The sequence below is a fragment of the Oryza sativa genome, chromosome 4 (assembly GCF_034140825.1).
Source record: "Oryza sativa Japonica Group chromosome 4, ASM3414082v1".
NCBI classification, from domain to species: Eukaryota; Viridiplantae; Streptophyta; class Magnoliopsida; order Poales; family Poaceae; genus Oryza; species Oryza sativa.
Window position 1 is genome coordinate 19,312,591 of NC_089038.1, and position 26,050 is coordinate 19,338,640.

Below are 26,050 nucleotides of genomic sequence, written 5' to 3' on the forward strand. Positions count from 1 at the left end.
CAGAAAGTAGTTTGCTACTTTACCAGCTTATTAATCAACTGGATTTTATCGTGGAAAAAGTACACCGAAGGTTCATCGAGTTACAAAATCGTCCTCCAACCACAAAACTAGGTATACGGAGTCTCTTAACTATATAAAATCGGTCACCCGAGATCCTTCGGTGGTTTTGACTTAGTTTTGTTCTACGTGACGGCTGAGTCAGCGTAAGACCCATATAGACCCCACATATCATGATGCCACGTCATCTCCCCCCTCCTCTCCTCTCCTCTGTCTCTCTCTCCCACGGCGTGCTGTGCCTGCGCTCTGCTGTGTCCGATTCTTGTTCCGCCATTGCCACGAGATCAGAGGCGGTGACGAGAAAGATCACCTAACTCGCTGCCTTTGTCTTCTTCAGACCGTCTCCATCGGTACGCCTCTGCGCCCACGACCCCAGAGCCCCGCAGCGGGGATACCGCCGCCTCCGCTCAGCTATGGCTCGATGGCACTTTCTTCTTGCATTTGCCATCCGGCTCTGTGTCCCTGCTCCGTCTGGTAAGTCCGATTCTTTTACAGTTGAAAATTCTTAAATCGCACTGATCTCATTTGTGAATTTCAAAGATCATATATGAGGAAAAAAGGTACAAGATAGATTTGGGAAATTCGTTTAGTTTATTTAGCACCATATTTCTTAGCAGCGAAGAAGGATAATTCTTCTCCCCCTCTTTTTATTTTTTGTTCTGTGATCTTTGGTTTAAGTGTTCCTTGCGTTTTGCAGAGCTTGTGGTCAGTTTGTTAGGATCAACTGCCGTCGGCCGCGCCCTCGCCGGTCACCCGGACCCCTTCCGCGTCGTGCACCGGTCCGAGCTTGCCGAGAGGAGGTCATCGGGGAGTGCGTTGACGCGGTCCTCGCCGTCGTAGCCCTTGGCTGCGGAAAGCGTGGCGCCGTTGCTGGAGGCGGGATGGCCGGGGAACCACCGGATGCGGCCTTGGACGCTGCGAGGACCGCGGCGAGCCCCTCGTGCGCCGGCGTGGAGGGCCCTAGGGGCGGCGTCGCCTTCGGCTTCCGATTCTAGGTCGGTGCCGGCATCCCCTCCCGCCTCGCAGCCGCCGTCGACGCCGCCGCCTCTCCACCACCGCGCTCGCCCGCCAATGCCGCCTTGCCCTGCTGCCGCCCTCCCCTTCTCCTGTGTCTCCGCCGCCGCGTCGCCGCTACCGCATCGCCAGCCGGCCTGCCCAGTCCAGAGAGAGGAGAGAGAGAGAGAGGAGGAAAGGAGAGGAAGGGAGAGACTGGCTGACGTGACATCCTGACATATGGGACCAACGTGGGTCTCATGCTGACTCAAGCCGTCACGTAGACCAAAACCAGGGTGAAAACCACCGAACAATCTCGGGTGATCGGTTTTGTATAGTTAAAGAATCTTGTATATCAACACGCTCCCCGACGAGAGGAGGTCGTCGGGGAATCGTGGTTTTGCGGTTTGAGGACAATTTTTATCCCGATGACAAGTCGAGGGACTTTCGGTGTACTTTTTCCTTTTTATCGTTGAGCTGTTGATATGCAAGAGCAACGAATTTTTTTTATTTATAATTTTTTTTATTAAAAGTTTTACAAAAATAATTTTCCATTTTGAAAATTGACGGAAGTAGTCGCCTACCGCCCTCTGGGAGGGCGATTTGTAAAAATCGCCCTCTCAGAGGGCGGCGAAAATGACGTGACAGACGGCCGTTCGCTCTCGGGCGACGGCCGTCAACGAAATTTGCAGGCGGCCCCCTTACCGCCCTCCGCTAGGGCGATTTTATACTGTGCGGGGGGCCGCCTGCAAATGGGCGGCGAGGGGGGGCATGGAATTTTGCAGGCGGCCCCCTTGCCGCCCTCCGCTAGGGCGATTTTGTACTGTGGGGGGGGCCGCCTGCAAATGGGCGGCGAGGGGGCATGGAATTTTGCAGGCGGCCCCCTTGCCGCCCTGGGGGAGGGCGATTTTATACTGTGCTCTATATTTTTTATAAATATCAATAGTTATCAAATCTTTTTATATTGAAAACTATACAAGATTAAAATCTCCAAGACTGGTAAAATACAATTTTATTATTTTTTAGGGCATATTTGGATTATTACCGTACAAATATTTTGTTAGTGCCAAAATATAAGCAAGTTTTGGCACTACCAAATATTTGGTAAGGTAAAATTGCATTTGATCATATTTGGTTTGCTGCCAAAATGTAAAATTGTAGTGAAGAATGTTCTACATAATCTCAAATCTAGATTACGTATTACCAATGAATAGGCTTCCATTTTCGTGTGTGGTGTGCTAGTGGGAAAGAAGATATGAAGAGGTTGCCTTCAGATTGTCAATTATATAGCGTCGTTTTCACTGCAATATATGTGAACTCAATGAGATACATTATTCATTAGATGTGACAAGACGATCACGCGTGGGCGTGATTCACTTTATGTCAACAGGCAGCGCCGAAAGTTGATAGTGATAACTCGAGCTGCCGCTTTTCATGTGTGCTGTTGTGGACTGTGCACGCTACTGGATCTGACACTACCGTGAAGCGCCGAAAGTGTGTTGTCGTGAGCATAAGTTGTTCTAGCACTATATGAATGAAAAGAACTATGTAGACGAGACAAACACAAGTAGTACTGCAGTAGTAATAGTAAAAGTAGTACTGCTTTACAAGTTTGTAAGCCAAAAGAAACGGTCACATAAGGACTGAAGAGGTAGAACACTACTGACGAGGCCTCTTACCCCTGTCCCTCCTACCCTGCGCCCTAATGTGCCCCTGGGAGTACGTGAGTCGGTCCGGGGGTACGGCACGGCCAACCCGTCCTGCCTGTACAGGTGTGACCTCTGGCTGCTCCTGAGTGTGCGCCTCTGGAGCTCCTCCAAGCTGAGAGGAGCCTAGTACGTCGTGGTGGTGTGCACCGTGCAAGTCGTCGTCGTAGAACTGGCTAGTAGGACCAGTCCTACCGGCGTGAGACGAAGAGGCCCCAGTACCGAAGATCCCGGCTGCAAATCCTGCTGGACAAGGACCATCAGTTTCGTACAAGTATTTAACAGTAGTAATAAAAAGTAAAGTACCGTGTGGGCGAGGGATCGGCGCTCCGTGAGATGAAGAGCTGGCGAACGCGCCCGAAGAGGTGGCGAACGCCCCTGCGGAGCTCGCGGAAGCGCCGGTCGTGCCTGCGAACGCGCTCGAAGGCAGACGAGGTCCTGCGATGAGGAAACGTGCAGTTAAAACATGGTGACATATTCGTGCAAAAGCTGAAACAAAAATGAACTAATAGCTGGGCTGAACTGTACCGTGCGAAACCGGTGCTATAGGTCGCACTGCTCCGAAGCTAGGGGCGCTCGAAGGCAATAGTACAACAATAGTCGGAGGTACTCATTACAACAACATTGAATTGAAATTACACGATAGAAGTATTTAGTCCGAACACTCATTACATCACAACAACATTTTATTTCCTAAATCGAAAGCATTGTTACACCATGGAATCGCCTGCTGCGCGACGACGCATTGGCCTTGCGCGCCTGCTTGTTGTTCCTTCACCAGGTGGTCGCCTACCATCACTTGCCTGTCCAGATGGACTAGCATCTGCGCCGCTTGGAACTTATGCATTCTTCGGGCATTTCTTGTAAGTATGGCCGCGCAGATCACACTTGCTGCAGCGTAAAGTCCTCCCACCTGCTTCTGACTCATCCATATCATTTCTGATGCGTCTAGTTTGGCGTCGACCCTTTTTCACCCTTAACTTAGATGGATCTGGAATATAAAAAACTTGGGCACTCAGCGTTGTGTAAGATCCTGAGATCCCGAACCCATATATCTCCTCACTCCATGTATGAAAGATTGCTTCTTTCCTGAAATAATTTGAGACGTACACATTGGGAGATATGCCACAATCACCGGCAGCAGCAAGAACGTGTGAGCAAGGAAGGTGATGAAGCTTCGGCTTCATACAACTGCAGGTACATCCACCATCCGCCTTCAAGACACATTCCTGCACGGCTTGCTTGCAATAGATACCACGCCTGCTCCTATCAACACACATTATTTCATACCGATGCACTTGTGTGCCTTGAGCAACAACTCGATGTCTCCGTGCCTTTTTGATTTTATCTTCCATGTACTTTGTCACTACGTTGCCAAACACTATGTTGTTATCGGCCATGGACGGACCAATTTTCTTGTATCGATCCCTAAAGTATGCTTGCGTGCCGTGAAGGATGAATTCAACAATAGCAACCAATGGAAGTACCCGAACTCCTCGCATTACCCAGTTGTACACCTCTGCCAAATTGGTTGTCATTATGCCATACCGAGATCCATCGGTGTCGAACAATAGAGACCACTTCTCCTTAGGCTCATTCTCAATCCACTGAGTGAAATTTCTGATGGACGACCCTGACCTCCTTCTCATTGTTGGTGGGTCATCATGTAATGCACCAAGAGGTATGGGAGGCTCGTCACCTTCAACTAGTGGTCTGCGAGATTGCTCATCTGTTTGCTTCGTTGTCAACTCATCCAACTTGTCCCACAACTCATTAAATTTCTTCTCTTGGTTCTGTGCACAGAGCCTCTTAAAGAGCTCCATAAGATGCTTGTTCTTGAATTGCTTGTAGAAATTTGCACCCATGTGACGCATGCACCACCGACTCCGAACATCAGGCCACTTAGCTGGAAGTCCCTTCTCATCCCAACCGTTCTGCAAGTAGTCAATAGCCCGCAACATACCCGCATGACGATCATGTATAAGGCAAACGTTGGGCCTCATACGCACCACTGCAATGTGCACTCTCTCTAGGAACCAGTACCAGCTTTCAGTGTTCTCACTCTCTACAAATGCAAAAGCCATAGGTAGAACCTGGTTGTTCCCATCACACCCAATTGCTGTCAATATCTGACCTCGGTATTTACCTGTCATAAAAGTTCCATCTATGCATAGAACAGGTCGACAATGCACAAAAGCATTGATGCAAGCACCCAATGAGAAAAAGGCTCTTTGCAGCACACTCTTTGTTCGATCATCAACCGATGTAAATGTATGTAGGTCATAGTACGTATTATTATTCCTCTGGGCAATGGTGGCTAACAAACGAGGCAAATTATCATAAGAAGCTTCAAATGTGCCATACCTCATCTCAATGATCTTTTGTTTGGCTCTCCAGGCCTTTGCATAGCTTATGGTGTACTTGAATTTGTTCTCGATGTGCCTAATAATTGATTTTGGTTCAAAGCCAATGTTACCAACAACACTGCTGTACATCTCACTTGCCACAAAAGCTGAAGTGATGTTTCGGTGATACTTCTCCACCCCTTGTAAGTAGCACTTGTGCTCGGTCACAATGCTAACTTTCCAATAATCATTCCATTTACCCTTATATGCATGGACACGCCACGGACAATCTTCCTTCATGCACCTCACTTCATACACATAATTTGTTGACTTGACCACCCTAAACTCTCTCTGCAAGGAAACTGCCCAATGCTTCACCGCCTCCTTCATCTCATCCTTATGAGCATACCTTGCACCCTCAATTACCTCGTTCTCCTTATACTCCCAGGATATAACAAGTCCAGAGAAGTCCTCATTTGCCCAATCAGTGGCCATTACATCACCTTCCTCATCGAATGATGCGTCGTCGTCCACTTCCTCATTATCCGAATCTTCCCTCTCCATTTCATCAACAATTATACCGACTCTCTCCCCCTCATCCGCCATGCCCATAGCCTGCTCCTCCCTTGGTTGATTTTCCTCATTTTGCATCGATGGTCCAACAACATCCCCTGCATTGATAGGACCCTCTACATCTTCGGTTTGCATTGAAACATTTATATCTTTCTCTTGTACCGACACAAATATAACGAGGGGCCATGACCGTTCAAAAGCCATTTCCACATACCGTCTCCAAGCATCAGTGCTGTCCATCGGCATTAGTTCCCAAAAATAACCTTCTGTTGCACGACTCACTACAACTGACACTGACATTGTGTAGACTTCTTGGTCTATTCTAAATCCTCGCATTAACCTCGCATTTCTGTACTACGCCCTAAGTTACATTCTCTACAATATTGTTCTCTAAATTTCTAAAATTACGTTACATTCTCCAGATCAAACTAAACTACATCTTACAATTAACACTACTGTCTATGTCTCAATTCATACTATTATATTCTATGCTCTGGATCTACACATATGTGCTGTGTGCTATAGATGTGCTAAAATATATGGAACTAAAACTAAAACGCAACATATATACTCAAACATAACATATTAGTACAAATGCAAAAGATGTATGGGAGCATACCTGTGATGAATTGAGCGAACCAGCAGGGCTTCGCCGCTCCCCTTCTGCTGCCCTCCCCTCTCTCTCTTTCGTTTTTTTTGGATTTTTAGTGAATATAATGAAATTTCACAGATGAGGGACTGGGCTTTATAGGGGGGAGGCAAAAATCGCCCTCCCCCAGGGCGGCAAGGGGGCCGCCTGCAAAATTCCATGCCCCCTCGCCGCCCATTTGCAGGCGGCCCCCCCACAGTACAAAATCGCCCTAGCGGAGGGCGGCAAGGGGGCCGCCTGCAAAATTCCATGCCCCCCTCGCCGCCCATTTGCAGGCGGCCCCCCGCACAGTATAAAATCGCCCTAGCGGAGGGCGGCAAGGGGGCCGCCTGCAAATTTCGTTGACGGCCGTCGCCCGAGAGCGAACGGCCGTCTGCCACGTCATTTTCGCCGCCCTCTGAGAGGGCGATTTTTACCCAGAGGGCGGTAGGCGACTACTTCCGTCAATTTTCAAAATGGAAAATTATTTTTGTAAAACTTTTAATAAAAAAAATTATAAATAAAAAAATTTCCAAGAGCAACTAAGCTGAAACATGGGCCTCCGATCCGTCAGTGCAGATCATTCATGTTGGGCCGGCTAATCCCAAATAAGCCCGGCCCGGGGTTTTTTTTTCCTCACGCACGTGTTTGATTGTTGTTTGTTACTACCTTCTGTTTCGGATATATATATATATATATATATATATATATATATATATATATATATATATATATATATATATATATATATATATATAGTAAATTTGTTTGGTGCTCCATGGTGCCCGGGCACCATTGTTGAAATTGAGTATATACCCAATTCAAATGAGTATGAAACTTTTTCAATTACCTAGGTATTAACATTAACTACTTTACTAACTAGTTTAAAGCAAGTTTGAACTGAATTTGAACTTGTTTTTGTTAGATTTTGATTCTAGGTATATAGCATCCATACATATAATTAGTTAGGTATGTAATCATGTATTGTGAAATAAAGTTAAATTTGAGTTGTTTTGTTGATGTATAGGTATGAATCAAATTATTATAACTAGGTATATACTCACAATTTGAAAATTTTGAAAAATTTGAGTGATTTTGTGCATTAGATACCATGGGGCCCGGGCACCATGGTGCCCCATATGAGTGTCCTATATATATATATATATATATATATATATATATATATATATATATATATATATATATATATATATATATATATATATATATATATATATATATATATATATATATATATATATATATATATATATATATATATATTGCTACCATCTGTTTACTCCGCTGTGCAATCTATAGGTTCAATTCACAAGTATTTACTTAATTTGTATTTCTCCCATATTTCTCTTGCTTTTGGTAAGTCCTGCATTGTATGTTGACCTTATGGACATGTTTAATTATGGAGGCAAGAGTTGTTTCAAAGCATTCCTTTCACATTATACTTCAATTTTTAGCAATCAGAATGGTTTATCTACAGCATATGCATGCTATTTTCAGATTATATATTCACCGTTGATGTATCTCCAGCATGTTCTTAATTTTCAGATTATTCACCTGATTATTATATTGGAAGGTTTATTTGGTCCATACTTTAAAACTGCATTTTTTAAAAAAAATAATCTACTACATTATTTAGACAACTTAATTTAAACTATCGGGTTTGCTAAACATCCGCGACAGTTTTTTTACCTGAAAGTAGTCGAATTTGCTTCCGTCGGATTATATTACTAGTAGCGACATGATTTAATTATTAGGCCATTCCCAATCCAATAAATAGAATGGTGTCCATAGCATTAAATAAGCTGTCACCTAGAATGAAAAATGATGTGGCAAGTGAATAAATGAGGAAAGAGAAAGAAACCATGTATTGCATGAGACTTGGTTTTTATACAATATCCAAGACATCACGTGAGATAAGTAGCATTAAATTTAAGTATGGAATAGTGGTGTTTGCATTAGAAAAATAGTGTCTAGTACTAGTTTTTTTGATGATGTGGAGTATATGGAAGCTATGTTTAGTGTCTTGGGTTGGAAATAGTGTTAGGGACTCTCTATACGACACGACAAAATATTGCGTGGATCTCAGTCGGATTTTGGGTGGTGTGATTAAAGGTCAAATGCCAAAATGTCTGACATATTCTTTCATCAACTCTTGATACGTCCGTCATGTTAACGACCTGCATGTACATGTTTATCGGTGTGACCTTAGGGCTTAATCTAAAATTATTTATTCATTTAAACGTTAAAACCTAAAACTTACAATGTAAAAAAGCAACATATTAATTACATTGTAACTACTTCGTAAATACACCGTAAAAATAACACGTACATGTTGTAACTTTATAAAACAATTACGTGAGTTTTTGGATGATTCGAGCCCATATGATTGTTTTCTGTATGACAAAGGGCCCTGGTGGATCAGATGGTTTGTGGCAAAGGAAACACATCATATATAGCCGTTAATTAAATCGGTTTTGCTAAATATTTATCGATTATTTTGGGAACAAAAATCTATCATATATTCTTTTTTTTCTTTTTTTAAATAAGGTGTGCGTATATTGGAAAGTGGAGGAGGTGTGCCATTTGGTACTAGGTAGTCAACACGGTAATATCTAGCGACTCCCGTTACGAGCCGTTACAGATATGCAGAGCATGTGTAACAGCTGGAGAAATAGAATGTTATAGTTGATGGGCTAATATTTGTGACAGCTCTTAATTTAAAAACGTTATAGATGAGGGGGTACATCTGCAGTGGCTCAAGTTTATTTTTATTTTTTTTGATCGGAACATTTAATTCCATTAGACCACAGGCTCGGCTAAATCGCCGGCAACCAAATCCTCCACATCTGGAGGGGAACCATCCCATCTGACATCAGTTGTCTGGGAGTTATTACATCCGAGTGCAGCTAGAGCATGAGCTACTCTGTTACAGTTGCGAGGACAATAGTGAAAGCTGAAAACATTAAAAGAAATAACACAGGGCTGCAATATATCAAGACAGAGACCACCAGTTGCAGCAAGTCTGTATCCATTACTACTTTTCAAGCCTTGCACCAGCGTCAGGGAATCAGTTTCAAACTGAACTCTCATCATGCCTCTCCTAGCAGCTGCTTCAACTCCAGCTCTGAGTGCAAGAACTTCAGCATGAAAAGCATCCATGAGATGTAGTACCAATTTTCCTGCTCCCGACTCTATTACAAGTGGCTCAAGTTGAGGAGCCATTACAAATAAGTCCTAATTAGCCAGTAACGGTTCTAGATTGTTTTAGCCATCTCTAACTGCTACCAAGTATGCCCGTTACAAATACGTGAATTTGCAACAACTCATTTGGACCTCTTATAGATGTAAGGATTTATGCTAGTGCCTATATATTCACGTACAACTCATTAAGCACATTAGTCCTAAATCAATTATACCTTTGCCTTGATACATGCCCACTTTGAATCACATCTTCTTGATCCTTGGCACTTCATCTTGAACTCTTCAAATGATCAATGTGGATATTACTCGTAGTTTCAAATGGTCTCGCTCGGTCCAACGCGACAATGCCTTCCCTCGCCCTTCGCCACTGCATGGTCCATCGTAGCCAAGTCTCGCTTTCCCTTCTACGTCTTGCCATAGATTTCCGCTTAATATCCCTCATTGCCAATTCCTTCACTTTCATCTCATCAACCAATAATGTCCACTTCTAGCTCTTTACATCATCTTTATGTTGATCATCAATTTACCTTTCTTCTCTCTTCGTCAACATATACTTCAATCCTCTGACTTGATGCCAGAATTCAACCTAATCACACCAACTTAAAGAAATAGTTTGTTCCAATAATGGGTTGTAATTAATAATAAAAAACAATCACCGCACTCTTAGAGTCATAGATCTTCCAACTACCCTTACAAAGAAACTCACATTTTCATACATGTTTTGATAATTGGGCATAAAATGGCATGAATTCGCAACAAAAGATTAAACAACAAATTATGGGATATACAATTTTTTCTACATTATAATTAAGAGAGTTTGGTTAAAATAATTTATAAATAAACTCATACCCTCTCTGTTTTTAATATATAATACCGTTGACTTTTAGAAATATGTTTAATCATTCGTTTTATTCAATTCTTTTGTGCAAACATAAAAAAATATAAGTCATGATTAAAGAACCTTTAGTGATAAATCAAGCCTTAACAAAATAAATGATAACTACATATTTTTTTAAAAAAATAAAATGAATAGTTAAAAGTATCTTAAAAAGTCAAAGAGTGTTATATAGGAAAAAGAATATTACTAAACAACTACTCCTGCAATTCCATCTGAAAATCTTGTATCACAAGTATAATTAATGCTGCCTTTAAGATTCCAAGAGCCCACAGCACACCCAAAGCCACAAAAGCTAGGCTAGACTCGACAGTGTAAGCTATAGGTCAGCGACTCACATAGCTATGACATTTTCCATTGATGCCTCCAAAGGTTGACAACTCATCACCCAAGCATGAATCTACACAACAATTTTTACTGCTGTGATGTGCCAAAAGTAGTGGCTTTGGAGCATGAAAGGGCAAAAGCAAAGGGGCTAAGGTGAAGATAAAGGGAAAGGAACAGTCCAAGATGGAAGTGGGCAAGACACCCTTTTGTCTTGAGGCTGATCATGTCATGTATGGTGACCAAAGGCTATTTTCTCTCTTTCTTTCTCTTCCATTGGGCTGCTGCTGGCCAATAGTGGGAGACCATGATGCATAAATCATTGCCCAAAAGGAGGGGGTCTTTGTTCCCAGCTCATACCAAAATGCAAAACATTAGTAACACTGATGAGATGTATAACATGAGTATATTATGAGTAGAATTGTTGTACCAGTAGAGATCAGTAGCATGCAGTTAGTGGAGAGCACAAGGACCAAAAAAAGCTGATGGCCTAGGTAGAGCTTACATGGATATATGCATGCATTGTTGATGATGCATGCATGCATACAAATGAACATGGTGGGCAGCCTGTGCCTCTGCCCTGACATGCTCCATTCCCCTTTGGTCCCAGCTTTTCTCCCACACAAAGTAAAGCCACAAACTCTCATGCATCAGCACTTGGATGCACTTGTTGGATCTTGTGCAATTTTTTAAATAATCTTTTTACCCTTGCTTAGAGCAATTCTCCTTTTTTTACCAATGCCCAGCAAAAAGCCACTGCACAAAAGTGTGATTTTTCATGCTCTTTCTCAGTTATCCTGCACTGTTTTGGTTATCCCTGCTAAGTTAGGGCCATTGGTTGTCAGTGCCAACACACATTTCACTCATGTGACTATCAGACATAGCTGTATGATATGCCAAAAGTAGGCTATGAGGTGAAATGTTGCTTCATGATTAATTTCAATAAATTTGCAGTTTCCAACAAGGAATGACTAGAAGATGCTCCCAGCATATAACATGTTGCACATGCTTACTTCAAAATGAGGAGGAAAGGGTATTGTTTTGAGATTGCACATTATAGTTTTGCTAAATGCTAGAACCGAGAAGCCAGATTTTCACTTGACTGAGACTCTTAATTTAGTCACATCTCCTAGCCTATTAATTACATAAAGATCCAATATATGGCCACGTTGCTTCTTCTTCCTCCAAGTTAGTACTCCCTCTATTTCAAAATATAGGACACAACTATTTTTTTTTAAACATGTTTCATATTATAAGACGTGCATGTATCCATGCAATTAATTAGCACATCCTCTCCTCTAAATTATTACTCAAAACTACACTCTCAAGATCTAGCATTTAGGAAAACTATATATATGCTAGAACCGAGTTTTTTTAACTATACATATAATCTTTAGTTTAAGGGTGTTTATATCTTATAATTTAGAATGGAGAGAGTAATCGTTGTCAAACAAGCTAGCTGCAGGTGAGCCTCGTTCTCCCTGCTCTTGTTTTTCCACAGCAGAGAGATCATGAGTTAGGGCACCAAGGTAGAGTATGCGGTAAGAAGGGGAATACTACTCCCTCCATCCCAAAATGTTTGACGTCGTTGACTTTTTAAAAAATGTTTGACCGTTCGTCTTATTCAAAAAATTTAAGTAATTATTAATTTTTTTCTATCATTTGATTTATTGTTAAATATACTTTTATGTATACATATAGTTTTACACATTTCACAAGATTTTTTGAATAAGACGAACGGTCAAACATATTTAAAAAAAGTCAACGGTGTCAAACATTTAGGGAAGGAGGGAGTACATTCGTACCTAAAATACTGGCCCTGTTCTTTTCTACAACAAAAGTTGGATAAACTTTTGGATACTCGTGACACACTTTTCAAACTGCTAAATGGTACGTTTCGTGTGAAAACTTTCTATATGAAAGTTGTTCTAAAATATCAGATTAATCCATTTTTCAAGTTTGTAATAATTAAAACTCAATTAATCACATGTTATTACCACTTCGTTTTAAATGAAATACTTAATTTTTATCCTTATCTTCATCTTCGGGAGATTCAAACACACTGTCTTTTTAGCTTCAGATTTTATCTCACTAATCTTCTTAGAGTAGGATCCATTAGACCTCTTAAATACTATTTTATTTTTTTCACTTCAAAAAAATACTATTTTATTTTTTTCACTTCAAAAAAAATACTATTTTATTTTTTTTCTTTTTATTTAACCATCAAATTAACCAATAGTACTTCCTCCTCTCATTTTCTCCCCCTTCTTGTTTTCTATCCATATTAATGAAAGGTATAATATATAATTTCTTAATCTCTTGCTTAATTTATCTTTAACTAGTTAAAATAATAGTCTTTTAGAACCTGAGGGAGTATTCATTAGGGGAAAAGCTATCCGTCATTAATTAGATGATCAGCATCAGAGAAACACTGGTTGATGGCAGTTATAATCATGATTGTTTATACAAAAAGATAGTCAAACCGATATGGAGTATATGCATAGTCGGTCCATATATGCATGTTTTTTTATAAATAAAGTATATATGCATGAATACAGTCGAATCATAGACTGCTTAATTATTCAGAATCATCCATATATACTACTTAGGTCCCATGCATTCTCTAAAAAGCTTATATATGGATTTCCAAGCTCCTACATGGTAGGACTTTTTAGAAATTTATTTTATAGGATATTTTTCAAAAAAAAAACTCTTTGGAATCAACTTTTCAACTCTCAAATAATTGCTATACAAACTCAGTTTCATCGATCTATGAGCGATAAAGAACCGGCAGGAGAGAGTGTACAGTACACACAGGCTAAGGTTTGATGCATATATACAATCGACACGTCTACATCTGCGCCACGTGTGCTGCTATGTTTTTTTACCCCTAACATTGGGATATCTTGCACGAATCCGATCACTGACAACATTGCCTACATATGTTGACGTCATCTCCTCCCATTGCATGGCCCCCAATACCTGCAGCTTTATCTCCTGTAGAGGCGATGCGATGATCATCATCATTTCATTGCATACATTGCATGCATGCATGCAGATGTGTGTTGCAGCAGTGATGCTCCGGCCGTTAGCTACTAGCCTAATACTCCTTCCGTTGTAAAATAAGCTAACCTCGTACTATAATATGGTACATCACTGTAGGCCTATTAGGTACAGCTCCAACTCTTAAATTTAGCTCCAGGAGTTGGGTCTGGAGTGAAGTTGTGGAGCTGCCTACACACAGCTTCACAACTCTAGTTCATTTTGTGAGAGAGCTCCACCCAGCTCCACTCCTAGTTTTGGTGGAGCTGAAACTGTTTGGCTGAGCTCCAGCTTCAAGAGGAGTGGAGCTGGAGCTGGAGCTGTGCCAAACAGGCCCATAGTACACCAAATCTGAACATAGGCCTTATTTAGATCTAAAAAATTTTAGCCAAAAACGTCACATCAAAAGTTTGGACATATGCATGGGGCACTAAATGTAGGGGAAAAAACAATTACACAGTTTGCATGTAAATTACGAGACGAATCTTTTGAGCCTAATTACGTCATGATTTGATAATGTGATATTACAGTAAATATTTGTTAATGATGGATTAATTAGGCTTAATAAATTCATCTCGCAGTTTACAGGTGGAATTTTTAATTTATTTTGTTTAGTCTACGTTTAATATTTCAAATGTGCGTCCGTATACTTTAGAAACTTTACATTCAAAGAACTAAACACACCCTTAAAGTATATCTAAATTTAATAAATTATAGTATGAGATTGACTTATTTTGAGACGGAGGGAAGGAGTACTAGTACTGAAGTATCGGAGTCATATCAACTGGTCAATATCTTTTTCTCGCCACTAAGGTATGTTCTCTCTGGGAGAATGCAACCTAGCAGAGTGTAGTCCAGCATATATATGCAGCATGCATCAGCGAGTATAGCAAGCAGAGATCCCCAGGAAAAAATTGAAAATCATGCATGCAGAGGGGGCAGTGATCTTGATTTTCGCCAACTTTGATGATTTGATGCAAAGCTGACTGATGACTGAGTTAACAGCTTGGGCAATGCAATATCTGCTTGTTTGGGCAACACAATGTAGGAGTAGTATATGTAATGCATGCATCTTTCATAAGTACAACGACTCAAAAATGCTTTGCTTCAAGGAGCACCAAAACCAGCTTTGATGATTTGATGAAAAGCTGACTGATGACTGAGCTAACAGCTTGGGCAATGTAATATCTACTAGTTTGGGCCGGGCAACCATGTACACTAGGTATAGCTACTCCCTCCGTTTCACAATGTAAGTTATTCTAGCATTTCCCACGTTTATATTGATGTTAATGAATCTAGACATATATATATATATCTATCTAGATTAATTAACATCAATATAAATATAAAAAATGCTAAAATGACTTACATCGTGAAGAAACGGAGGAAGTATATCTTACAAGTCCATCAGTCGATGCATAGCTCAAATGCTTCAATGGCGCCAAAAAAAAACTAGTTGATATTCAATATGAGCCCCCTAGATAAAAGAAAAAGATCTCAACAAGACCCCAACTTAATTTTGTCCAGCCGCATTGGTAATCGAAGCATCGAAATGAGATTATGCAATGTAAACTACTTCCTCTGTTTTAGTTTTATATTATAAGTCGTTTGATTCTTTTCCTAGTTAAACTTTATTAAGTTTAATTAAGTTTGTAGAAAAATTTAGCAACATCTAAAATATCAAATTAGTTTTATTAAATTTTACACTGAATAAATTTTGATAATATGTTTGTTTTGTTTTGAAAATATTACTATATTTTTCTATAAAATTGATCAAACTTAAAAAAATTTGACTAGAAAAAGAGTCAAACGATTTATAATATGAAACGGACGGAGTGGAACATATATACTGAGAAGTACTAGTAGTAGCTTTTAATGAAAATAAGAAAAAGGAGAATGTTGCCAACAAGAGATCAAGGAAATTAAAACGAATTTACTTATGCTTGAATATATTTCTATATATACCAGGGAATTAAACTAGATGCAATTATGAATCCCATATATATAAAGAGCCTGGTGGTCGACTGCCATTTTAGTGTTTCAAATATCAAATCTTATATATTAATCTGCAAGATTATAGCCTGGACACATAAAAACATTTGTGTCTTTTGATAGCTCTGGGGTATCTAATTGATGCTTCTCAACATAATTAAGCAAACTTAAACCATCAAGAAATCCTCTGTTTTCTCCCCTTCGCTTGCCACGTATACGGTCCATGCATTTGGGCTGTGCTGCCCCTTCATTATCTCCCTTGACCCCAGCACACCTGTCACACTGGATTCTCTGTGTTCAAGTAGGCTGAATAGCGCGTGTTATACAATTATTCTTTCTTTTAATTTACTCCAATTAACGTGATTCTTTTATGTCTAGACAATTTGTTCTGTACTTCTGTTGACTGCATATAGTGATAATGATCTGCCAAAAATTTCAGATAACATGCATGACAAGAAAAACAGAGAAAAGAATATATAGTACTATCTCTCTGTGTATGTGCAGAAATGTGCAGTTTTATTGACTTTATGGTCTCAAGGATAATGCACATTTGTCCATTATTTTCTACTCACTGTTGCAAAATATAAGTATTTTATTTATAGTTTTGCAGAAATTAGACTGAGGTTAGAAATGATTGTGATTGTTTCAGGTGAGAAAACAAATGAAGAAATATCTATATTTTCATACAAACTTTGAATCTACAAATATTTATATTTTAGAAAGGGTGAGTATTAATTTATATATCCAATCTATATTATTTTAGACATCCATATCCATCTGGCGGTCGAACAAAACGAATTATTCTAAAAAAAATCAAGGACATGATATATATATATATATATGTATATATATATATATATGTATATATATATATATGTATATATATATATATATATGTATATATATGTATATATGTATATATATATATATATATATATATGTATATGTATATATATGTATATATATATATGCAACAGCAGCTAATATAGTACTAATTGATGAACAATCCCAATACAAAATGCATATGCAGCCACCAGAGCTGCAAAAAGGAGATCGATCATCAAGAAGATCATAGAGATCGATTAAACGAAGGTCCAAGGAAGAAGCCCGTTCACCTGTAGCCGAATAGTTTTCTTTGCCTCTCCTCTCTCTCTCTCTCTCTCACTAATCTTCTTCATTTGTCCCGACCATTATTTTTCTTTTACAGAGCGGAGAAAGCTAGGCCTACCAATAAAGCTCTCTCGCTACTACACGCTCACACAGGCCATGAAACTTCTCTCTCTTTAATCTCTCTCACAGCTCGAGCACACATGTGTATGCATGCCAAATAATTTGCGCCATTGCCAACCCGTAAAGCTACCTTGAGCTAGAGAGAGAGAGAGAGAGAGAGAGAGAGGAGGCAGGCAGCAGAGGCATGCAGCATGTGGAAGAAAAGGCAGCCATGAAAGAACATCTTCAGCTCACCCCCTATGCCCCCATTGCGGATTTGGTCGGCAGATCCTCCCTCTTCCCCTCCCCACCTTCAGATCGACCTCACATCATCAGGCTCCCAAAACCGCACCAATGGTGGTGCGCGTACGTGTACTGCTAATTAAGTAACTTCGTGTTTCCGTCAAGGTTTACTAAATCTTTTGGAGTGGGGTTACTGTCACCCCGTGGTTTGGCGGTTACCACGGTAACCGTACAAGGTAAAAAAGAAAAAAGTTGCTGCACGTGGTAACCACAATAATCGTACGGTTTTGTAAACCCTGGTTTCAGTTAATTAATTAGTCGCGCGAGCAAAAAGAAAAAGGTAACCCTCGCTATAACCAGTAGTAGCGATGGCTATGTCGAGAATGGCTAGTTTTGTGCATACTTTGATCCTGTTCGACACGCGTCAACGAGGTTCACAGCATAAGTAAACTACTAGAGTAGCCATAAAATTTTCCAGAGCCCGAACAAATCTAACTACGTGTACGTAGGCCTATACCCTGTCGACGAGGATTTGACACCTTCACCCCTACCATAGGTAAAAAATGTAAATCTGATTGGGTGCAGGGCATGCAGTTGCAGCTGTTGCATCCACAAGGGGTGCATATGTCTGGAGATGCCTTTGCTGTGGTCCATCCACCACACCAGTGCAGTGTGTGTTTCTGCAGCCTAAATAATACCAAGGGTGTCCCCGTACGCTTGAGTACAAAGGGCATCAGTTTGCAGCCTACTCCTGAGGGCATTTCGGTCATTTCACACACGCTCACTTCACCTAGAGTATAATAATAAACACACCCATACGCTAGATAGAAGAAGAGAAGAAAAGCAAAGCAAAGCAGCAAAATAAATACGTAGTACGAACGCGCGATTGCAAGCTTCTTCCTCCATGGATCAGGAGCAAGGCGAGAGAGAGCTCCAGCTGCTGCTCCCGGCGGCCGCCTCCGCCGCCGCGGCGGCATCGCGTGTCCTGTGCGGCGGCGGCGGCGGCGACGCGGCGGCGGGGCTGGGCGGAGGCGGAGGAAGCGTGGACAGCAGCGGCGGCGCGGCGGCGCTGGACCTGGACCTGTCGATGAGCATTGGGCCGACGACGAGGAGGCAGCAGCCGGCGGCCGCCGTGCCGTCGCCGTCGCCGCCGCCGCCGCCGCCGCCGGTGGTGGACGTGCGGGCGGTGAGGCAGCAGACGGCGGAGCAGATGAGGCAGGCGTCGGCGCACCGGGCGTACGCGGAGCGGGTGAGGGAGATGGCGCGGGCGGAGCTGGAGCTCGCGGAGCGGGAGTTCGCGCGCGCCCGGGCGATCTGGGAGCGCGCCCGCGAGGAGGTGGAGCGCGTCGAGCGCATGAAGGAGATCGCCGCCCGCCGCCTCGGCATCGGCCCCGCCGCCGCCTCCGCCGCCCTCGAGATCACCTGCCACGCCTGCATGCAGCGCTTCCACCCCTAGCTAGCTTCATGCACCGCCGCCATGGCGATGGCGTACGTACGCAGCTAGGTCGCCATTGTTGCTGACTTGCTGTAACGAACACTTCAGTAGCATATGCTATAGCTGCTGCGAATGGCGCCATGGCTGCGACATGTGTCGTGTTCAGTTTGGGATGGATGGATGGTGATCATCTGGTTGGATGCATGCATCAACACAAGGCTTCTTCTTCTTCTTCTTCTAGCTTCTTGTTGTTGCTTCTCTCTTACTCTTGATGTGTAAATGCTGGATTAATTTACAGCTAGCCTGCATTAAGTTAAGTTAAATTAATTTAACATGGGCAGGTAAGAACTAAGAACAAGTGAGTTAATTAATTTAGTTAGATATAGCTGCTTGGCCCTTTGCAGCTAAGCTTAGCTATATATGTAGTACGTACACATGGAAAATATAGTATAGTATAATGGAGAGAGATATGGGCTTCTTGATTAAAGGAAAAAAAAAGAAATATATTTACAGTAGTGAGTGGGGGGACCGGAAATATCCTTTTCGTTTCCCTGGAAATTTCCAATAAAATTTAGTTTCAAACATATAGTGAAAGCCGATAATATTATCCAAAAGTTAGATCTAGCTTTTGAATTGTGCTGACCAACCAAAAAAAGTAAAATTCTTGTAATCTCCGGCCTAGAAGTTTCTTTTAGAGTAGTGTTCTTGTGAAGTCTATTTAAATATAGTGTTCTCTTTGGTTTTTAATATGTGACACCATTTATTTTTTGGTGTACATTATATTTGATTGCTCATCTTATTCAAAAATTTTGTGCAATTATGCAAAATATAAGCCATGCTTAAAATATCTCTAATGATAAAACAAATCACAATAAATAAATAATAATTACATATTTTTTTAATAAGGCGAACGATCAAATGTATATCCAAAAGTCAATAGTGTCATGCATTACAAACCAGAAGGAGTAATGATTACTTTTGCTGTGATCTCTACTATAAGTGGAAACAATCTAGATTTTTTATTTTAGGGTAACTGTCCAAATGATTGTCTGATCATTTCTACTACCATTTTTACTGATAGTATATATTCTACTTAAAAAGTACTAATAAGGATATTTATGATTTCACCGGATAGAATGAATATATAATTGTTCCTTTAGACTTAGCCCCTGTTTAGTGGAGCTGGAGATTCCAAAAGCCAGCCATGAGGATTCAGCTAGTGAGAATATAGAGAACTGACCACTAGTTCATTTCTAGATTTTATAGCTATTGAAAGTCTAAAACTTCCCAATGAGCTACAGCTGCCATAAACTTCATCAAATAGGGCCTTAGTACGTTTACATCTACTAGCTGATACTCTTTAATTTCAATTTCATAACTCTTTATGTTTTGGACAATGACACAGTCTTCGAAACACATCTTTGACTATGATTTTTCATTATAATATATAAAACATAAGTAAATATTTTAGTTTATTAAAGTAATTTTTAAAACTAACATATACATCTTATTCTAGTTCCTTTAAACAGATATTTGATAACTATTGATAGTTAAAGTTTTAATTGTTTAACTTTAATTTTATTCAATACATTAAGAATTATAGAACCAGAGTGAAGTACCCATAATTTATTTTTTTAAGACATCGATATGCTTGACGACAGATATTGGCATGCTAGAGCAATATGCAACATAGATGAGTGAGCGAATCAGAGAAGGCCATATCACATTCTTCACACAGTGATAATGCCAGATGCCTTGAATTTGGGTGTGTTTGGTTGGTGCCCTAAACCATGTGAAGGTTGCCCCTGAGGCACTGCATACATCATACATGGTGCCCAATCACAATGCCATATGGACAGCTTCAGCTTTGTTGAGAGGAAACAATTAAAACGATATGCTATATAACAATATATATACGCACTGTTGATCACTATTCATGTCGTCAGCGTGCGAAAGGATTCGATGTCAGATCATCGAAAAAAAAACATGTTCAGATTTCTGTAGCAGCACAGCTTCTTTGATCCATGCTACCACTTAATGAGGAACATCAAGAATCAACGAAACTGTACATGAAAAACGAAAAGAAAACGATAATAGAGCAAAGAACAAAGCAGCAAAATGCAGTGTAGGCGGTGATGAACTAGACATCACATGAAGTGCAAATAAGAGAGCAATTACTACATAACAGTAGACCAGTGTACTACTACTACTACTTGGTAGTATACCTGTGACAAAGGCATATCTGTATCCATACAGACTCTGCAGCAAGCCCAGGTTTTGCCCCCCTGAACGAACAGTGCCAGGGTAAAGGATGGTAGCTGCAGGAGGCTGCAGGCACTGTGCACACTGGCCTGAATGCGCAGAGGAGGGAGGAAGACGACGACGACGATGTTGATTCGTCGACCGGGAATACGGTAGGCAGTACAGTACACCCAGTAGCGCGTACCATGAATGCGACGCCCCATGATTTCAGTGAGCACAAAGCGCCGCATGGTTTTTGAAATCCTGCAGCCCTGCAGGGAGAGGTGTTTTGTTCATGGAGTAGATGCAAGCGCCATTCAGATTCAGGCATGCAGCTATAGCTGTAGCTGGTCAAATGATTGAGAAAGCATGATATGATCGATGTGATGATGCCATTGGGTTTAAGGTTACGCTGCTACTAGAGAAATCATCTTTGCAATCGGCCAAATCAGCTTTTCGTAGGCGTATTTCTTAAGGCTCTGACCGTAAAAATTGATTTTCACAGGCGGCGGGGCTAAATTTAGAGGGTCCGCCTGAGAAAATAAAAGCCATTAATTGTTGGGAAAATAAAAGTGTTATTCAGGATCAACAGGTTGTGACAACATCTCTCCTGCTGTTGCTTTGATTCATGTGGCATTTGATCAGAGACCAATCATATGCATGGCCAAAAGAACAATCACAGGCAGTACTACTAGCTGAAATGATACCCATGTGCTCTTACTTTCTGATTTCCAGCTCTGTTGCCGCTCACCACTTGGGCGGGTTCAATCAGGTTGCATTTCAGCTTATGATCAATGCAACCATGCCCCTGACTGACTCTGACAATCATCTTGGCTTGCATGACACCTGAAAACTGCTAACAAAGCTACCGAAAGAAAAAAAAATCTCTTAAAATTATCAAAGAAATGTGACGCGAATATCTCCAAAGTACAATTTCTTGCGGCACATCGATCGATCTAGCATTGTTTCATTTTCAGTTAAAAAGTTCAGAGAGGTATTGAGCTAGTTGAGGCACCACTTGACACAACACTCTGGGTGCTTTGTCAATTGTCATCCATGGGTCATCTCATCTGATCATCTCCTAGGACCAGCTAGCAGCAGCAAGCAAAAGCTCCACAGGCAATTGCCACAAAAGGAGCTCCAGACAAAAGTTACCACCAAGTGTTCTCATTGCAAACGTTTCCCTACACATATGTTACATGTATCCTGGCTGCTGACTTTCTTTCAGAAGGTACAACCATATGGGTAACGTCAATGAGGGCATGATGATGCTACTTACTGTTAAATCACATCCACTCTGTGTGTTTTTCACAGCCTCCTCATCACCTTTTTAACCTCCCCCATGTCTTTTGATCCCTGCAGATGCAAAGATTGCTGAATCATGCATATAACAGCATTATTGCCCTTATCATTGATGTAAGATGGTTTGGTAACCACATTGTGGTACCAGATAAACCTACTCTCTCCCTAGTTATCCTGCAATGTAGGGCACAGCTTTTTTGTTCCTTTTTTTCCTTTTCTTTTTTTTTTACTTTTTATTTTTGCAAGGACGGGTTGTACTGAATTATATGTTGAGTACAGCAGCCAGGAAAAAAGAAAGGCATAACTAGACAGTACAGTGCAAAATTGTGCAATTTCCAAACAGTATTATTGTAAAAATACTATTTGACGTGTGTCCTGCTGGAACTCATGTTTTTTTATTCTTGGTTGCGAAATTGCTGTCGAAGGACAGGCAAAATTGTTATGGCAAATAATTCCACTATTTAAAGCTGTTTTCTTCTGTACAATGGCATCGTTTCAGCAGAGTTGGAGCCATCAGCCATCACAGAATGAAAAATCTGGCATCATTTTCATCAATTGCCTAACAGAAATCTCAAAATTAATGCTGCGATTTCTTCTGAAAAAAAAAGAAATAAAATGCATATTTATAGACAAGGTAAATGATGCAATCAGACTATGTACTTCCAAAATTCAGAATCATTGATCTTTATTCAACAAGAGGGTATAGGGAAACATGAGTACATGACAACATACATGATCCAAAAAAGGAGTTTCCTACACAGAACTAAGGGATGATCATTTGCTAGCATAGCTTTCCTATCAAAAGACAAGGGAAAGAAACAAAGTTAGCTAGCCTGAACTAAGATTCTCAATAGACAGATCCATTGCATGTTATATATACAGTGAAGTGGTGAAGTACCATCCTACTATTCTATAAACTACAACGAAGAAGGAAAGATACTGAAACTTCGCGCAAATGCGATGTTCCATTTAGTATTTTTATCCCATAGTATAGGAGGTTTGTCCAAACTCCAAAGTATAAATAAATATATATATATATATATATATATATATATATATATATATATATATATATATATATATATATATATATATATATATATATATATATATATATATATATATATATATATATATATATATATATATATATATTTCAGAAGAGATGTTTTAGAATGGTCTCTACTGGTAGTAGAATCAATTTAAGATGTTTATCTTTTTAAATCTAATAGATCATACATATTTATACTACCATCTCAACGCCTGAGATCACTTCTATTGGTGATAACAATGGCGGTAGAATAATAAGGAAAAGGTAATTATCTGCTCATGAGAGCGAAATGGCAATCGATATCCGGTAATTAAAAACATGACAAGAGAAAGCTGAATCAGAAGCAAGAACAGGTAATCTGTCCCCCAATCGAGACCGAATAAACTGCAACAAGGCATACTGATCTGCTGATGCTCAATGAGAGCGAAATGACATGTAGTTAAGCATGATGAGGCACAGCAGCATTGATCTCTGCAGATGAGTGGCGTCCACACATGAACAGGCGGCAGAACAGGCAGAGAGCCCAGCCAGCTGCATGTGCAGTTGCATTCGAGGGCTTTGCTTTGCACTGCACTGCATTGCACCAAACCAAACCAAACCAAACCAACCATTGCCTCTGCTCCTGCTTTGCTTGCCTGCCTCTGCCTGGGGGGCCATGGCTGCATGTGCGATGCACAGCTACAGCTGTTCAATCTCTGAAAGGCTAACTACATGGAGACAAAGCAAAGCTCATGAGCTAATCAACACACTGATGGATGTGAAATGTGTGATGAGTATACCCAGCTCACACAGTGTGTCATTGACTGCATGAGTTTAATCATCTCTCAGGATCTTAACAGACAGCATGTTAGAGTTGGAAACAGCTTAATCACAGTGTGCATGATTATCTGCTTAAACTTAACTGAGGGTGATGGATCAACTAACTAGTGGTGGCAGAGATGGTGACACAAGGGCTGATATGATCTGATCTCTCCTGTGTGCATGTTTGTTTTTCTTCTTTTTTTTTCACTGCAAAGTGTGATGATGGATAGGGCCCTTAAAAGGCACAGCACCTGTGATGATGTGTGCTGGTGTCATGCAAACTGCAGACCACAGCATAGTGGAAGCCACAGTGATGGGCTTCACTAAAGTGACTGGTCATCAACTAATCCCTGGTACTACAAGTAACAGCATTAGGGGAAAATGTATGTGCAATGTATGTGGAAGGCAAAATAAACTGTTTCCAACATCAATCAGATGTTCTGTCTCTTATCACCTGTAATTGATTTGAGTAATGAGTATTAAAAAAATTAAACATTGCATTAATAGGCATGTGCAATGTTGTTCCAAAATAAGTAGCTAAGACTTAGCCTTTGTAACCCAACCCGGAGCTAACATTGCATTACAACTTTACAGTAGCCTAAGCAACGTAGGAAAGATATACGGTGAAAACCACGTATGTGATGAAAATATGAAAACTATCGTAGAATATGTAATGGATATATGAACGTATATAATTTGTCTGTCACCCTGAGTAAATTTAACTCATGGTTAAATATATACTCATAACGATATGGATAATATATTAAACATCCATTTTCTAATCCTATGGTCGTTCCAAGTTTTTACTACATGTAACCACTACATATTTTTTAACACGGAAAAAAATGTAGAATGCTACCACCACCGTTATTGGTACAATCCTCTCCTTACGGATTTGCACCCAATAACAGGAATCAGTCGATCGAAATTTGACAGAATCTTAATATGCACATGAAAAAGCAAAAGATGTCATAACTTCTCGATTATTTGAACAAGAAATTAAAAGTCCCCGGGCATGCACAAGAACCACACAGATGGCCATAGCATGACCGGTTATAGGCAGGGATGTTCGAGGGGGTTCGAGTCTTTCTCCACAAAAAATTTGGTAGCCCCATTTGTCAGCTTGATCTCCATTGCTGCAAACTGTCAGTACTACAACCACAAATTCACAAGTGTACCTCCTTGGCTCCATTAATTAATTAATCCTGGGAAATGGTTAATGTAACAATGTTTGAGAAAAATAAGCCTTTGCTGATGTAGCTGATGTATCACTTGGAGGAGAAAACTTAGCCCTATATTACTGCACATGCATGGTCTAGTGCAGCTGAAGACTAGTTTAATTTAGCTAATTATCGCAGTGTATTTACTTAATTATAAAGATAAATTAAATATTTTGAATCTACCCGTCATCCAGCTGAAAATGTCACTAGAATTTGTAGCCGTCAAATAGAACATGTATGTATGTGTACGTCAAGCATGTTGCCTTCCACATGATTATGGATGAAAAATACTCGAAGCTCATGACTCAAATCAGCTCTGTGATCAAGCTGTTGGCTTGGATCTAACTAGAACGCATAGTTATAATGAGTCGAGCTAAGCTAGTTTTTAACATGCAAGCTTAACGAGCTAGCTCTTATTTACATTTTCTTTTCAAAAAAAAAAGAAAAAAAAACAAACACCTCTCACTCTTATCTCTCCTCAAACTAGATCTAGATTACGCCACGTATAAAACTAACCGTTGTGCTATTAATGAACCTATCAAAAGGTGTAAATTATGTGGTAAAACAACATTGCACAATGATTGGCTAAGATTATGACCATTTTGAGCTCTAATTTGCAAATCAAATACTTGACGTATAGAGTAATATGTGCATAACGTAGCACACTAAATTATCCATATTAAACACATGAAAATGGAAGAAAATTTTGAAAAATATAGTAGGATATAAGATAGAACTAATCAAAAATCTATCAAAGAGATAATATTCAAC

At 40.3% G+C, this 26,050-nt stretch overlaps 1 protein-coding gene and 1 long non-coding RNA gene across 2 annotated transcripts; both read left to right on the top strand.

Moving 5' to 3' along the window:
- Window positions 1-274: 274 nt before the first annotated feature.
- On the top strand, window positions 275-1,567 carry LOC112938660 (uncharacterized). Its single transcript, XR_003241840.2, has 2 exons — window positions 275-531; window positions 755-1,567. It is a non-coding gene; the product is annotated as an uncharacterized lncRNA (long non-coding RNA).
- Window positions 1,568-18,042: 16,475 nt separating this feature from the next.
- Window positions 18,043-19,016, top strand: LOC4335653 (uncharacterized). The gene has a single exon (XM_015779335.3). The coding sequence runs from the start codon at window positions 18,134-18,136 to the stop codon at window positions 18,683-18,685; it is 552 nt and encodes a 183-aa protein (XP_015634821.3). The 5' UTR covers window positions 18,043-18,133; the 3' UTR covers window positions 18,686-19,016.
- Window positions 19,017-26,050: the final 7,034 nt, after the last annotated feature.

Coding starts and splice junctions, on each gene's coding strand:
- LOC4335653 (XM_015779335.3), top strand. CDS start 18,134: ATGGATCAGGAGCAAGGCGAGAGAGAGCTCCAGCTGCTGCTCCCGGCG.